Source organism: Carassius auratus, chromosome 8 (assembly GCF_003368295.1).
Source record: "Carassius auratus strain Wakin chromosome 8, ASM336829v1, whole genome shotgun sequence".
Lineage (NCBI taxonomy): Eukaryota > Metazoa > Chordata > Actinopteri > Cypriniformes > Cyprinidae > Carassius > Carassius auratus.
The window spans coordinates 27488708-27505981 of record NC_039250.1 but is presented as its reverse complement, the minus strand read 5'-3'; the positions used below and the strand labels follow the sequence as shown (position 1 = coordinate 27505981).

Sequence of the window (17274 nt, the reverse complement as noted above, 5' to 3'; positions counted from 1 at the left end):
AAAGAAAAGAAAAGAAAAGAAAAGAAAAGAAAAGAAAAGAAAAGAAAAGAAAAGAAAAGAAAAGAAAAGAAAATTCAATCTATTTATCCAAACTGTTGTCTTTCTTTTGAAGCCTTTAAAGGCTTATTTTAATCTCACACGATATATCTGTATTCTATCTGGAGACTCCAAGCACCCCCAACACATACAAACCCCCATCCCCCACAATGAGTCCTTGTAAAAACATAATAAAACAGTCGAAATTATGACATAAAACGTCAAAATGAGATATCCACTCATGAAATAAAAGTCATAGATATGACCGAACCGAAATTATAACAAAATGTAGAAACAATTAGATAAAGTCATAATCACGATATTTATTAAATAAGTTGGCATACCAATGTCATATTATGTCATCATTTTGACCTTTTTTCTTATACCTCTGAGTAACGTTTCATCGCATTTTTGGATCTCATAAATATGACTTTAGTATCTCAGAGGTTAGACATTTTATGTTTTGTTGATTAAATAAAGCAGTTATATATGTGTGTGTGTGGCGGAAATTAGCTTTATCACTAGTATAGTATACATCTCATAGATTTGGTTGTCGGTTGCATACAAAGACGACAGAAATATTCCCTAGGTTTGTGCTTTGTTTGCATGGCACTCTGATACAGACAATATTTTGCGCCTGCGTTAAAGCTGCGCAGCTGGTGCGCGCTTGAATGCCTCAGCTGGCCTGTGTGATGGTCATGTGATCAGGCGTGTTTCTGAAGATGATGGCGTGCTGTGGAGGCTGTTTGTGTTGTCAGTGCTGCTGCAATGAAGGCGAAACAAGAACACCAGAGGAGCTGGTATAAACTATTTTATTCGTCTGATCTGTTTCCTAACGCAAAATGCCTTGTTGAATGAAACATTAGTTTATTCTGATGCTGTAAACTATGCTTCATCTGCTGTTCTCCTCCCAAATCGACTTTAAACTGCCTGATGCGAATCAAGTGTACATTAACAATGAGTTTATCAATCAAACCAAGTCTGCTGAGAGCAGTAAAACTCAACAAGCTACTGAATTCATTTGCATTATCAGTGAACATGAAAGTGAAAACCTGGGCTCTATCTAGTGTGCTCCCTATCTAGACGACATGAAGCAAGACAATATATCATAAGGGCGTCATATCAACCTGATTTAATACTGTTGATGTGTTCTGTGTGGCTGTAAAATATTGCTGTATGTAAAATATGGCTGTAAAAATGCTAATATTGCAGACAAACCTTTTGCATCAGTCATTATTCTAGGTATATTTAAGTGAAATGTCAGAAATGTGCTCAGAAACAGTCAATCCATTGTTTAGAGTCGAGACCCTCTGTTCATTTTGAGGACTGAGGTCCCAGTCTTGGAAACCGTTTTTTTTTTTTAACATGTTAAACTGATTTTATTGCTGCCTTTTGCTTGTTAGACAATACTTGGTGAAACCAGAGAAGACGAGGATGAAATATTGCCGAGAAAAGACTATGAGGTTAGTGAATAATGGACACAACAGATTATACTTCCAATAAAAGCAACACGTTTGTTTGTCTCTAACGGATATGTTTAATAAATATGGATGCTGCTTGTTTTATTCATGCATTTCAGAGTTTGGATTATGACCGGTGCATTAATGAGCCATTCCTGGAGGTTTTGGAGGGGTTGGATAATAAGGTAAAATGTGTAATGTCATCATTTATTATATTCATATGATTTCATGTCCCTGTTTGCCTAGAGTATTATCTCATTTCTCTTACAGAGAGCCAGAAAGTATGAAGTGATAAAGTGGATTTTGGTTTTTGCAATTGGAGTATCTACAGGACTGGTAAGCTTTGGGGTGGTTTATTATATTTATTTATTTTTAATTTTTGGTCAACAAGCAAAATTCCATTTCCTTTTTTTTGCACAGGAAAGCATGAGACTTACAGGTACATACATACAATTGTACATATGCATGTACACAAGCATTACCATACAAAATAAAATAATTACAAGATCAGAAACAAACAAAAAATATATTTATACTCTTATTGACAAAAAGGTGTAGGCTAAAGCTTATTATGCCTACCCTTAACTCCACGCAAGCAACACTAATTGACATTAATTTAATATGACAATATACGTTATTCTCAATGTGTATTTAGAAGAACATTTATTATTATTATTATTGTTATTATCATCACTACTACTATTAACATTATAATAGCTATTCAGTATATCTTTTCATTACCAAACCTTGATAAAGTATTTTAAACTGTGTTAATGAACTACCCTTTTTTAACTCATCAGGTAAGCTATATCCAAAGTTGAACACCTTTATTTGATGGGCTGTTTCTACTAAATTGGTTCTACAGTATGGTATATTAAACATGTATGTCCCTCTAAGGTCATAATTACTGTCTCTCAAGCTGAACATAGCTTGCAAGAACTGAGGGAGGGTATGTTGTCTTGCCTTATACACAAGTTTAGCAGTATACAAATCTACCAAGTCATAGATTTTTAATGTTTTCCACCGGGTAACGAAGGATTCATTGGGGTATTATATGGAGAATGTGTAATTATTCTGATGACCTTTTTTTGTAGTAGAAAAACTGGGGTAGTTCTAGATTCATATGTATTTCCCCAGATTTCTATTCCATATGTTAAATATTTAGTGATGAGAGAACTGTTATAAATAATGCACTTTTGTTAAAAATATATTGCAATTTATATAAAATTGCAATTGTTTTTGATATTTTCTTTTGAACATTTTGTATATGGTATGTCCATGCCATTTTATGATCTATAATCACTCATAAAAACTTAATGTAATTAACTCTTTCAAACATAATACTGTCAATTTAAATTTTAGTATCATTTTCTATCAATTTATTAAATACCATGAATTTTGTTTTAGATAAATTCAACGATAATTTATTTGAGTCAAAACAGCTCTTCAGTTTATACAGTGATCTCTCCACTACCATTACCAACTCTTCCAGACTTTGACCTGAGCAATAAACATTGGTGTCGTCAACAAACAAGACATAATTGAGTTCATCAGACACCTTACAAATGTCATTAAGAGCAAAAATAACTTTGGTCCCAACACAGAGCCTTGGGGAACTCCACAACTTATTCTCTGCAATTAAGAATCTACACCATTTATGTGTACAATACATACTGAAGCCTATCAGTTAAGTAATTTTCAACCCAAGAATGTGCTTTTGCCTTTAAACCATACTATTGCAATTTATGTAATAAGATATTGTGGCTTTCTGTAAATCTAAAAACAAATTCCAACTGTGTACTGTTTTTTTTTTTTTGTTTTTTTTTATTGCTTGTGTAATATCTTCAACTAAATTAATAACTGCCATTGTTGTGGACCTATGTGCTCTAAAACCAAATTGTTGTTCCATTAAAATATTATTTAATTCTATATATTTATACTCCATTGGATAATAAGATAGAAAATTATATATCTCACTACTTGTTTTGGCTGAAATGTCACTGGGATACAATAAAAGAATATGAGAAAACATGAACAAATGTCATTGTTTTCAGATGCAAGATCTTAAAAGGTTGCAATAAATCGATCGGTTTGAAGTCACTTATATCAATTCAAAGTGCCTGGCTTTCTGTTGTAAACAATTTGTGTCCGCAATATTAACATTGGTATTCTTTTGATATTATTTAGTGTTTATATTTAGTACATACAAATGCTATGTTACAATATATATTAAAGATATATTTAAGTTTAGTTTTAAATATATTTACAATACAAACATATTTAATCCACCCAAAAATAATTAATTAAATAATTATATTAAATTATATAAATATCATTATAGAAAATCAGTTAATTATTGGTCATTTGTTTGAGTTTCACCTCCCTATAATTTCTGTGGTCTAATTATTATGCACAAATCATTTTTTTCTTTTTTTTTTTCAGACTGGTCTGTTTGTCGATTTCTTCGTGCGGCTCTTCACTCAGCTGAAGTTCAGCTTGGTTGGACAATGTATCCTTTCTGCTCAGTGCCGCGTTGTGTTCTGGTTTGTGTAATTTTGCACTATTTGCTGAGTGGAGTCCCTGACGTGTGCTTCAGCTGTGGAGGAATGCAGTGAGAACGGCTGTCTGGCTCTCTCTTTACTGGAGCTGCTGGCTCTCAATATGATGTTTGTGTTCATCTCTAGCGTTCTGGTGCTCATCGAGGTAAGAACTTCTCAGGCTGATATTTTCAAGAATAGTTAATTATCTTCATATATATATATATATATATATATATATATATATATATATATATCTAATCCACACCAATGCAGCATATATTGAATACAAATACAGTACTATTCAATTTGAATAATATAAAAATGTTTCTTGAGCAGCATATTAGAATGATTTCTGAAGGATCATGTGACAGCTTTAAGTCACAGGAATATTTTACATTATTATATAAATATTTGTTATTTTTAAATTGTAAAGAAAAAAAAAAATCAAGAAATCGTAATAATGCCACTTTTAAATACTTTTAAATATGTGTGTGTGTGTGTATGTACACAATGGGTCAAAAGTTTGGGATCAGAATGATTTCTAATGTTTTTTACAGGAGTTTCTTCTGCTCATCAAGGCTGCATTCATTTGATCAAAAATACCGGAACATGTTGTGAAAAATTGTTATCATGTAAAATAACGTATATTAAAATCTAATTTATTCCTGTGATGCTCAGCTGTATTTTCAGCATCATTCCTCCAGTCTTCAGTGTCACATGATCTTCAGAAATCATCATCATTTCAGCGTTGAAACTGCTGCTTCATATTGTTTTTGAAACCTGAGATTAGTTTTTTTTTTCAGGATTCTGTGATGAATAAAAAGTTAAGAAGATGAGCATTTATTTTAGAATATAAATCTTTTTCTAACAATATACACTACAGTTCAAACGTTTGGGGTCAGTACATTACAGTACAAGGAAATTAAAACTTTTATTCAGCAAGGATGTGTTAAATTATTAAGAAGTGATCGCAAAGATTTATATTGTTAGAAAATAATAATATTTGAATAAATTATTTTATTTTAAACTTTTTATTAATCAAAGAATCCTGAAAAAAGTATTGCAGTTTCCAAAAGAAATGTTTGGCAGCACAACTGTTACCTACACTGATAATTCACAGAATAAATCAGCATATCAGAATAATTGTTTGATAAGTATCATGATACACGTTATATTGGAGTAATGGCTGATAGAAATGTATCTTTGCATCACAGAAATAAACTACATTTTAAAGGATATTACAATAGAAACCTTTTTTTATATTGTAATAACATTTTGCAAGATTACTGTATGTTTTTATTTTATTTTTTTGATCAGATAAATGCAGCCTTGATGAGCATAAGAGACTTCTTTAAAAAAATATTACAAGTTTTACTGATCCCAAACTTTTGACCGCTAGTATATGTCTGAGATAATTTAACATAAAATCAAAAATGAATGTTATGCTTTAAAAACAAAGCCAAATTGTTAATCATACAGTGGTTTGTGTGTGTAGTATACAATCTGTTTCTTCTGTGTCACAGCCTGTTGCAGCTGGGTCTGGTATCCCAGAAATTAAAAGTTACCTGAACGGAGTAAAGATTCCCGGCATTGTGCGGCTGCGGACCTTCATCTGTAAGGTCACCGGAGTCCTGTTCGCTGTCGCTGCAGGTAATGATGAGGAAAACGGTCTATATCTGCACAGACAGAGCTTAAAATCAAATCTGGCTCTGTGCTGTAGGAGACTATCGGTGTTGTTCGCAGCTTTTCAATTCAGATCTCGAAGAAAAATGTGTAAACTGACCTTATTCCGGTAACGTTGATCAGAGCCATGCAGCCAGATGGCAGTGGTGTGTCTTTTTGAAGTCGTCTCATGCTGATTCAGTGTTGTTTGTGTTTCAGGATTGTTTGTGGGTAAAGAGGGACCCATGATTCACAGCGGAGCGATCGTAGGAGCAGGACTTCCTCAGGTACTCCTCCACATGCTCATGCTGAACCAAATAATAAACGATTCTTTAACCGTTCTTCCATTCAAAATCATTGAGCGTGAGAATGTTTCTGATGATTTTGTGTTCCGGATGTAACCGTGTGATTCATTCATGCATTATTTTGAACGCATGCTTGTCTCTCTGGTTAGTTTCAGAGCATCACCTTCAAGAAGATCCGCTTCCACTTTCCCTATTTCCGCAGTGACAGGTGAGCACGACAAGCACTGAATCATTCATTACACTGCACAGGATACATGTAAAGCATTTCACTTTCGTAATGTAATGTGATGTATTCAATAAGAAAAATGATTGATAATGTAATGTTATGAAAGTCTGATGACATCAATAATGAACAAATAAGCCTGAACCTTGAGCTGAGACGCGAACACCTTGTGCATGGCATATATATGACACAGATCTGTTACTCCTATAACGGCTGATGTTATCCGTCTTTGGGACGCTATATTTATTAAACTAAGCATGGTCAGTTGGGATTTAGTTTATTTTGTCTCTGTGTTCAGGGACAAGAGGGATTTCGTGTCGGCGGGTGCGGCGGCTGGAGTCGCGGCTGCCTTCGGGGCACCTATAGGGGGCACCCTCTTCAGTCTGGAGGAGGGGTCGTCCTTCTGGAACCAGGCCCTCACATGGAAAGTGGTATGTGGGGTGTTGGTCATGTAAATTCAGGATGTGCTGAGAAAGTTCAGTTTATAATTCTCTCTCCGTCTCTCTTTTGTCTTATAGTTGTTCTGCTCCATGTCTGCCACTTTTACACTCAACTTCTTTCGTTCTGGGATCAACTTCAGTAAATGGGGCTCATTCCAGCTGCCTGGCCTGCTAAACTTTGGAGAGTTTAAGGTAAAAAAAAAAAAAAAAAAAAAAGGTACAGAAATGCAGTACGTCAAAGCCCTTTATTATATGCGTTCACGTTGCGTTGATGTGCAAATTAGGTGATAATATGGAAGTAATGCTATCATGTCCTCTTTTACATCATTTCCTTTCATAACCTCTTCATTTTTCATGTAATCATTAACTTTCAGGAGATGCTTTTATCCAAAGCCACTTACAAGTAAGGAAAATAGAAGCAATTTAGCCAATGGAAAGACAGCAATATGCAAGTGCTGACAAGTTCTAGTTCGTCTAACACAGTAACATGGATAAAAAAGAAAAGAAAAAAAGAATAAAGTTAGAAAAGAAAGAAAGTGCTAGCATTAGTTCTCTTCTACACTCACTAACACTATATTTTCTACTTTTATTGTCAATGATTCATTATTCACTCAAGGCATTGTTTTCAAAAAATCTTAATCATTAATCAAATTGTATGAAACTATCTATCTATCTATCTATCTATCTATCTATCTATATATCTATATATCTATATATATATATATATATATATATATATATATATATATAATTTTTTTTTTTTTTTTTTATTATTATTATTATTTTTCTGATGTCAACTAGGCCACTTGGGCAGAAAAAAAGTTTACCAATGCCAAAATGCAGTTTATTCATCATTATTGTAGCTTTCTATTATAGATAATGCAGCCTTTTTACAATAAACAGTTAAAGCTGTATTATAAAGTTAATTAATGTGATAAACATTACACTGATAACAAAAATTAATGAAAACTATTGGGGTAAATGAACATGATCTCAACTCCGATCTTGACATGTTCGGTCACTTGCGAATGGATTTTGTGTGGACTTTTCAAGTAATCCAGGAATTATTGGGGGGAAAAAAATCAGTCAGGTGTGTGTTCTCAACTCCTTCTTTTCTTTCTGCAGTGTGTAGACGGAGATAAGACGTGTCATCTGTGGACGGCGGTAGATTTGGCGTTTTTTGTGCTGATGGGGGTGGCGGGAGGTTTGCTCGGCGCTCTCTTCAACTGCATCAACAAACGCCTCGCAAAATACCGCATGAGAAACGTTCACCCCAAAGCAAGATTCATCAGGTACCCGAGAGAGATGTCGGTGGTGGAGAAGTGATGGGCTCTGATGAGGGGTCTGACGCTGTGTTTGTGTGACCGGCAGGGTGCTGGAGAGTCTGCTGGTGTGTATGGTGACCACACTCCTGATCTTCCTGGCCTCCGTGACTCTGGGGGAGTGTCGAGATTTAGTCTCCACCAACAACAACACATCAACACAGGTCAGTCTCAGACCAGCTTCCTCCCTCGCTTTTACCTCTATGTTTCTCGGTTTCCCTCTTTTGCTATATATGTTTTCTATGTGCTGATAGTCAGGAGTTTGACTGTGTGAGTCTACATCAGTAAAGTCTGGTTCTCTTCGGAGCTCAATAAGGCCAAGTTATAAAGGAAAAAACCATTTGATTAGATCATAGCTAGTTTTATTTAGATGTCATTTAAAGGTGGGTTACTGGTCATTGGGTAGCAATGATACTGATTTAAGTTTCACAAATGTTAATGCATCAAGTACAGATGAAGACATCATTAGAAGTAAATATAACTTGCTGAAATGAAATAACAGTTGCAAGTTGATATATAGGAAATACACGCATGTAAATAGTTTTTCATATAGGTTTACAAGAGATGCATCCTGGTCCACACTGCAGCTTATTCTCTTAAAATTAGAACTTGCCATCCCGAGAAAATTGTCCTTTTAGTGTGCAGTGTGCATCAGACAGTGCAGTAATGGTTTGTTGTGTAGGGGTCAGTAAATGAGGAGGTGAACTCGACCATCCGACGCTTCTTCTGCTACAACAACACTTATAATGACATGGCAACCCTGTTCTTCAACCCTCAAGAGGTGGCGATCCACCAGCTCTTCCACCAGAACGGTTTGTGTTGATTCACACATGATGGGATTTTCTGCTTCTGTTGATTGTACTGCCCCCTTTTCTCCTGCATCTTAGGTTCTTCACTGACATTTCAGAAAATATAGCTTTATGCCTTAAACTTTATCCCTAAAAATTAAATTGTCATTTTCTGACTTCAGTCTGTGTTCGAGCCTCTTGATTGTTCTGAAAACCATGATCGCGTTATTAACTGTGGTCAGTATTGAAATCACATGAGTTTGGAAACATCATGCATGCATTATTTTGTTTAACAGTGGATCTTCTTTCAACTTCAAATGTACACTGCTGTTCAAAAGTTTGGGATCAGTAAGATTTTGAATGTTTTAAAGAAATCTCTCGAGAAGTCTTTCTCTAATCACTGTATTCATTTGATCTAAAAAAAAAACAAAAAAAAAACATAATTTTGAAATGTAAAGTAGTTTTCTATTTTTATGTATTGTAAAATGTAATTTATTCCTGTGATGAAAAGCTGAATTTGTCTTCAGTGTCACATGATCCTTCAGAAATCATTATTGAGGAGCACGAGAAACTTTTGACTTTTTAACTTAAAAAGCAAACAAACCAAATATAAAAAATGTAGGTAAATTTAAACGAGATCAACTGCAGTGCTAAAATAATAAAGTTTGATTAAACCGCACGCCTGTACGTCTGTGGTGCTGTTCTCTGTAGAAGTGTGTATCACTACACCTCTTTATTTTCTAATCTTTTTCTGTCTCTTTCTCCCTCCTGTGTCTGGTTTTGTGGACAGCCACCTTCAGTCCTGTCACCCTCTCGCTCTTCTTTGTGCTGTATTTTGTTCTGAGCTGTTGGACATACGGTGTGTCGGTCCCCAGTGGTCTGTTCGTCCCGTCTCTTCTCTGTGGAGCTTCACTCGGGCGCCTAGTGGCCAATATCCTCAAGATGTAAGATTCCTGTTTACAGTCTCTGAAGAAGTACTAAGGGCATCTGTTGGAACAGGACACATGTATTTACTGTGTCTTATGCATCATCATTTCTTAGCCTGCATTTATGTTGTTTTTCATGTGTGCAATTGCAGTAACTTCCACATGCAAATATATTCGGGGACCTTTGCCTTGATTGGAGCAGCTGCCTTTCTAGGAGGCGTGGTCCGGATGACCATCAGCCTGACAGTCATCTTGATTGAATCCACCAATGAGATCACATACGGACTTCCCATTATGATAACACTGATGGTAGGAAAACAAATACACAAATCAACTTCTGATATCTTTTTTTTTTTTTTTTTTTTTTGTATGGGAGATCATCATCTAGGATGTTTGTGTAATAAAAACTACAGTTATTTTATTATTATTTTATTATTATTAATCATGATTAGGTATATATAAATACATGTATACATGTATGTGAATTTTTATTTATTTATATATATTAAATATATTTATTATTTCTGTCAAACAATTAATTGATTAATCGCATCAAAAACAAGTTTTTGTTTACACAATATATGTGTGTGTGTGTGTGTACTGTGCATATTTATTATGTGTATGTAAATACATACACATGCATTTTATATATTTAAAGAAAATGTTACGTTTGTGTACAAAATATATTTATATATAAAATAAATTATATGGATGTAAATATACATGTAAATGTATTTTTTTTTTCTCCGAAAATATCGGTGTATGCATGTGTATTTACACATAATGAATATACACAGTACACACACGTATATTATGCAAACATAAACTTTTATTTCGGATGCAATTAATCGCGATTAATCTTTGACAGTACTACATAATTATATCTATATAAATATATACATGTAAATACTGTCTAAATTTATGCTGTATGTGTGTGTCTTTATATATACATAATAAATATACACAGTACACACACACACATAATGTATAAACCTTTATTTTGGATGCAATTAGTCGTGATTTATCTTTGCCAAGCACAAATTTTAATTCGATCAGACTGCATCCTTTATGAATGTCCTCCTAATATAGCATAATTATAATTAAATGATGTAACGAAATACAGATCCAATGTACACTACTCACTGGCATTGTGTGTTTTGTCAGGTGGCCAAGTGGACAGGAGATTTCTTTAATAAGGGAATATATGATATTCATATTCACCTGAAGGGCGTCCCGCTGCTGGAGTGGGAAACTGAGGTCGAGATGGACAAGTGAGATTTTGTGTGCCACACAAGTGTTTAAATAATAAAAGTTATACTTAAAATGTCTTAATTTGTCATCTAATGCAAGTTCTTTATAAATGCATGTTTTGATATAATATCCATACTTTAATACTGCGGTTCTTGTATTTGTTCACCGCTGATTTCTCTCGATCTGTCTTTTAGATTAACGGCCAGTGACATCATGGAGCCCAACCTGACGTACGTGTATCCTCACACCCGTATCCAGTCTCTGGTCAGCATCCTGAGGACCACGGTCTATCACGCGTTCCCCGTCGTCACCGAGAACAGAGACAACGAGAAGGAGTTCATGAAGGGCAACATCCTCATAAGCAACAATATCAAATTTAAGGTAAAGCATGAGGTCAGCAGCTGTAGCAGGATTGAACTACAGCGTTGTGACCACAAGATGGTGCAGATGCTCTTCTGATCTTAAACGTCTCACTCGGTTTTATTAGCTTTATTTGATACTCGGATCATATACTTTAAGGAGAGATGGAATCAAACTTGTGTGTGTGTGTGTGTGTGTGTGTGTGTGTGTGTGTGTGGATGATAAAAAGGACTATGCTAAAGGAAGGAACGGAGCCATGATTAGAGATCGTATTATCAGAGAAAATTGGAGGGTGGCTGTTTTGACTCAAACTAATGCATCTACAAGTTTGTTCTCAAAATGAATTGTACAAACCGCACCACACAATGGATTACCTGCAAAAGCTTGTAACTTGTTCAAAATCCTTTGTTCGTTTATCAAAAGTATCTATTGACTTTTGTGTTGTCGTTTTATCTCAGTGTTTCCTGATGTAAAGTATGGCTACAGTTTTGATGACAATGAGAGGAAAGAGTTCCTCCCTCTGTCTGAAATGTGCGTGATTTAAATAATGGCCCTGAGGAGGACCTATTAAATGTCCCTGAAGTAAAAAAAAAAAAAGTTAACATATATAATGCATCTTCATTAATGCGTAATAACTTTCTCTACCTCTAAAATAAAGTTTAATCCTCTCTCCGCTTTCAAAATCCAATCGGTTGATCAAGTCCTACATTGTTTTAGTGTGAATCTTCAGTTTGCTGTTTCATGTTGTCTTTAAAATGTTTAGAAACTAAATAGATGCATTAACCCTTCCATGTATTCATGTATGTTTGTTTGAACCCTATAAGCATGTGTTTTTGTTTCTATGTCCAAAAAACAAAATAAAACTGAAACGGTTTCTGTCTGACGTTTCCTGTCCTTCAGAAAAGCAGCGTGTTGACGCGTGCCGGGGAGCAGAGGCGGAGGTGTCAGTCCATGAAATCATACCCGTCTAGTGAGCTGCGTAACGTGTGTGACGAGCAGACCGCTGTGGAGCCGGCCGAGGAAGGCCAGGACATCCTTCAGCAGATGCTGGAGAGGAGGTCAGCGGCTCCTGCTGGACACCATCCATCAGCTGATGTTACACGAGATCTTTACTCCACATTCTGTACAGCTCCTGGTCCACTTGTCATTTTATTCAAGGTTTCTTACAAGAAAAACGAGGCTTAATGATACACTAACTGAGCGTAGTTGGACATTTACTCCTTTAGGATTTTCAGTAACACTTTAGAATATATATCACTTGTTTATTAACAACGTAATTTCTCTCAATAAATTCTTAATTTGCTGCTTATTAATAGTTAGTAAGGTAGTTGTTAGGTTTAGATATTGTGTAAGATTAGGGGATGTAGGAAAAGGCATTAATATGTGCTTAATTAGCATTAATACATGGCTAATATGCTGGTAATATGCATGCTAATGCTAGTAAGTGTTACCTATTCTAAAGTGTTACCAGATTTTCATATGTGACCCAGGACCACACTCATAAGAGACAATTTTTTTTTTAATCTAAAAGCGGAATAAATAAGTTTTCCGTTGATGTATGGTTTGTTTGGATGATAGGACAATATTTGGCTGAGATAGTTGAAATCTGAGAGTGAAAAAATCCCAGTTTCCTCCACACAGACCAGTTAGCCGAATTTTCGAATCAGTTGTTTGAATGAGCGTCTGTTATGTGTTGTTGATGTTGGCAGACACGTGCCGTACCCGAACCTGTACCCGGACCAGTCTCCCAGTGAGGAGTGGAGCATGGAGGAGCGCTTTCGGCCGCTCACCTTCCACGGGCTCATCCTGCGCTCGCAGCTCGTCAACCTGCTGATCCGCGGCGTCTGCTACGCTGAAAACCAGTCGGTCAGTCTCCTCTCTCCCCTCGTTCTCCTTTCTTTATTTCCCGCCTCGGTTTCCCTTAATCTTACTCTGCTGGTCAGATCATGCCTGATGGTTGTGTCCTATACTTTCTCACTTATACCATTATCCTGATTCAGATTGCTTTTTTAAAAACTGTGTCTGGTTTTATGCTTTCAGAGTATTTTATTAAGATGTAATCTCCACCGTTTTGTAAACATACTTCCACCGATCAAATCCCACCATGTAAAATCAAGCCCAGTATTATTTTGCTTGATTTTCTGCTTCACTCAGAAATATGTCACATTGCTATGAACATTATAGAAGAAATGTATTTGATTCCAGAGAGAAAAATAAGTCTTTATAATCTTTTTTTATTTTTGGCTCTGTAGAGCGCCTCACAGCCACGGCTCTCTCATTCAGAGATGACGGAGGATTACCCACGATTCCCTGACATCCACGATCTGGACCTGGCCCTTCTCAGTCCACGCATGATTGTGGTAAAGTCCTCTGACCTCACAGCAGTTATCTGGGATGTGTGGTGCTGGTGTGTAATGGCTGTTCATTGGTGATAATTGTAAGCGTGGAAGTGCTCGGCTCTCTCTCTCTCTCTCTCTCTCTCTCTCTCTCTCTCTCTCTCTCTCTCTCTCTCAGACATAATTAGACTCGTTTGTCTTCTTTTTTTTTTTTTTCTTAAACAGGATGTGACTCCTTACATGAACCCCTGTCCATATACAGTCTCTCCAAATACACGCGTCTCCCAAGTATTCAATCTGTTCAGGACCATGGGACTCCGACACTTACCTGTGGTCAATGCTGTGGGAGAGGTACGTCTAAAACATCTAAATCAAAGCAGTTAGGTTTGCGCCTAAATTCAGGAACGTTTTTTGCAAATGCATAATGAGCTGATTCATATTGAAATCTGATTTGATTTCAGTTAATGATTTGATTTTTGTATTTCAAAGTGCCTCGATAGAAATGCTTCTTCTAATGTACAGCGTTATTATAGTTAATTAAAACTAAAAAGAAAAAAAAAAGTGGTCACAACTCCTTAATAGTTTATAAGGTAGTTGTTAAGTTTAGGGTATTGGGTAGGATTATGGATGTCATGCATTATATGTACTTTATAAGCACTAATAAACAGCCAATGTGTTAATAATAGAAATGCTAATAAGCAACTAGTTATTGGTGTGAATTGGACCCTATACTAAAGTGTTACCACTAAAATAATTTAAACTAAACAAAAAAAAAAAACATATACGTTAAATTAAATACAAAAATTCAACAAAATTACTAAACCTTGAAATAAAATGTAAAAAATTTAATAAAAATGTGAGTTGTATCTCAGTGATATTAAAGTAGCCCTGAATTGTATATGCAAGCAATTTAATGTTAAAATATTATCTGTTTTATTCGATTTTACAAAATTGCATTCTTTAATTGATTTTTTTTTTTTTTTTAAATTAAACAAATAATTCATGGTTCAATAATCCATGTTTGAAGATTGAGGCATATGCTTTAGCAGGATTTATGACCCATAAATCCATTTATCCGTCTTTATGTCTGTTGGATGCAGCTTCGCAGATTGTGCGAGAATTGTTTCATAAAGTGGTGTTTTGTCATCTGTGTCTCTCTCAGATCGTGGGAATAATCACCAGACACAATCTTACCCATGAGTTTTTAGTTGCTAAACTCCGACAGCATTACATCACTATCTAAGACTCTGTGTGCGCTCAAGCAGCCGCGCTTGAGTAATGAAGAGCCTGAACCCCTGCTTCACTCGCACCCTAAAGCCATTCCTAGTGTCTGCCTGGACCGCTGGAGTTCAGTACCTGACCCGTCCTGACACACACACACACACACACACACTGATGCAGGTGAGGTCCCGTTCACGTGCTCCACTGACCTCACTGTAGCACTTTTCATTTAGTCTCTCTGAGTTCTGAATGTTTTAATAGTGCTCACCATTTCTGTGTATCTCTGAACGTTTGCTTTTGCACAAAGACTGATGCAAACCACTGACCACAGTCCCTGCTCAAAAGGGTACATGTCACGAAAACTGTCAAGAGCATGCCTGGTCCATCACCCTAAAATCAAAAGGAAGAAATATTGTTGTTTATTTTTGATTTTTGCTTGAAGAAAGGGCATTTTTAGGACCATTAAGATTTAATGCATGTCATCATCTTCATTGCAGTTAAACATTTTCTCCAAAATATTGTCCTGCCAAAATACATTTCAGTTGTATTGCCATAATTAATGCTGATTTAAATCAAATCAGTCCATTACTGTAATACAAATGTTTTATTTTTAAATGTTTAAAATAAAATACTGTGATAGAGTAATCAATGTAAAGAAAGTCACCGATATATATCATTTGAATTATGGGGCGTAACTGTAATTAGATTTTTTGGAGTTAATGCCAAAAGGCAATAAAACGTTTAGTTCATTAGGCTTCATTCACTAAACAAAAATAAACAATATTTTATTTTCTTTGATTTGGGGTGAAATGTACGGAAGCCTGTTTGTGCCACTCGACAAAAATGCTAATTTTGACTTTTCATCTCACAATTCTGGGTTTTCCTCGCAATTCTGCCTTTATAACAACCGAAACCGAAATTACAAGATGTAAACTCGGTTGCATGACAAAAAAGTCAGAATTGTGAGATAAAAATAAAAAAAAGATAATTGTGACTTTTTTTTTTATTCAGTGGCAGAAACGGGCTTCTATAGAAGTGACCTATTTTTATAAGATCTTCCTTGCAGTTAAGAAAAAGAAAAGCATTAAGCCTGTGGCATTGAAGACATGTTAGTAAACCCTTTCTAGGACTCAAGAATCAGATGTATCTGGATCTCATATAGTCATGCCATTATTAAAATAGATGCATTTTTCTAGTGACACATTTACTCTATTTCGAAATGCAATGTAAAGTTATTCAATTCCAGTGTTTTGGCATTTATTCCAAATAGTGAAGAATGTTTTAATTGTAATCATGGCATTAATAATGTTTTCCCATTCTGTTGAAATGCCCTGACGTTCTTGACGTTGTTTTGTCAGGGAAGGATGTTCTCAGGGTGTGTTTGTAAAAATGAGCTGATCAAACCACCATAAAGTCACTGGATTACAGGGATTTCTAATTCATATGCTTGTTTTCATAAGATAACATACAGTCATGATATCTGACTGTGGTTTGATTTGAAGGGACTTACAAGAGCAGACTGAATAGTATTAGAGGAAATGATGACACATTTGTAAACCATACATTCCTGACATAATTTTTGTTTACTGTAACTTTCCTTTTTTTATTTGATTTATTTAAGATTAAGGATATCTTGTCACATACTGTATGCTGCAAAAATGTTTTAATTTATGCTTTAAAATGTTTATATACTGCAGTTTTTGTATTTTGATGTGGAACTACACTCTCACGGTTTTATTTGATGTCTTTTAACGAACATACTGTTGAGTTTCTTGACTAAAAATGTGCTGCAGGTTTGGAGAGCCGACTAAACCCCATCCGCCCGTTATAAAAGCTTCATGAACGATATGCAAATGTTCTGTGATCTCAGTATCCCATTGTGATGTCATACACTATCATTATGGTTTTTCAGGTGATTAATTTAATGCAGTTAAAATAAAACCTTTTATTTGCTCATGGCTATAATGTTAAGTATAAATGTATCTGTACACACAAACACAATGTGGCTAACAGGCCTTCATCAGGGTGTACAAAAATAAATCTGCTCAAGTATTTTATATCCAAACGGGTTAGTCAGACCTAACTGGTCAACTAAGAGAGGGAAACACAATCAATACTAATGTTACAGTTTGTTTTGTTAGGCTTTTTTTATCTTGAACTCCTCCTTGGGTGACTTGGTTTTGCACGATTAAGAAAAGTCAGTTTATAAGTGTAAAAATACTACTCAAAACAAAAACAAAACAAGTGTTCTGGGTTTACATGTGTATATTGAGAGCGATCTGTTCGTACAGTAGGAAAGAGTGGTGTGTGATGAATAAAGCGTGTCTGCACCTGCTGCTCGGTCGCTCATATTCACAGAGGAGCTCGGGGGCTGGTTCATTAAGTGTGCGTGGAGTTAAACTCA

The 17274-nt window shown here is 35.4% G+C and overlaps 1 protein-coding gene across 1 annotated transcript; it reads left to right on the top strand.

The window, feature by feature from the left end:
• The first annotated feature begins 707 nt into the window (after positions 1-707).
• clcn6 (chloride channel 6) lies at positions 708-16829 on the top strand. Its single transcript, XM_026270592.1, has 23 exons — positions 708-836; positions 1440-1499; positions 1616-1681; positions 1767-1832; positions 3939-4005; positions 4093-4199; positions 5560-5686; positions 5918-5985; positions 6153-6211; positions 6525-6657; positions 6745-6858; positions 7792-7958; positions 8038-8152; positions 8671-8800; positions 9567-9720; positions 9855-10011; positions 10867-10973; positions 11148-11334; positions 12214-12371; positions 13023-13179; positions 13566-13673; positions 13875-14000; positions 14812-16829. Exons 1-23 carry the CDS (start codon positions 759-761, stop codon positions 14890-14892), a joined length of 2592 nt encoding a protein of 863 aa, XP_026126377.1. The 5' UTR covers positions 708-758; the 3' UTR covers positions 14893-16829.
• The last annotated feature ends 445 nt before the right edge of the window (positions 16830-17274 follow it).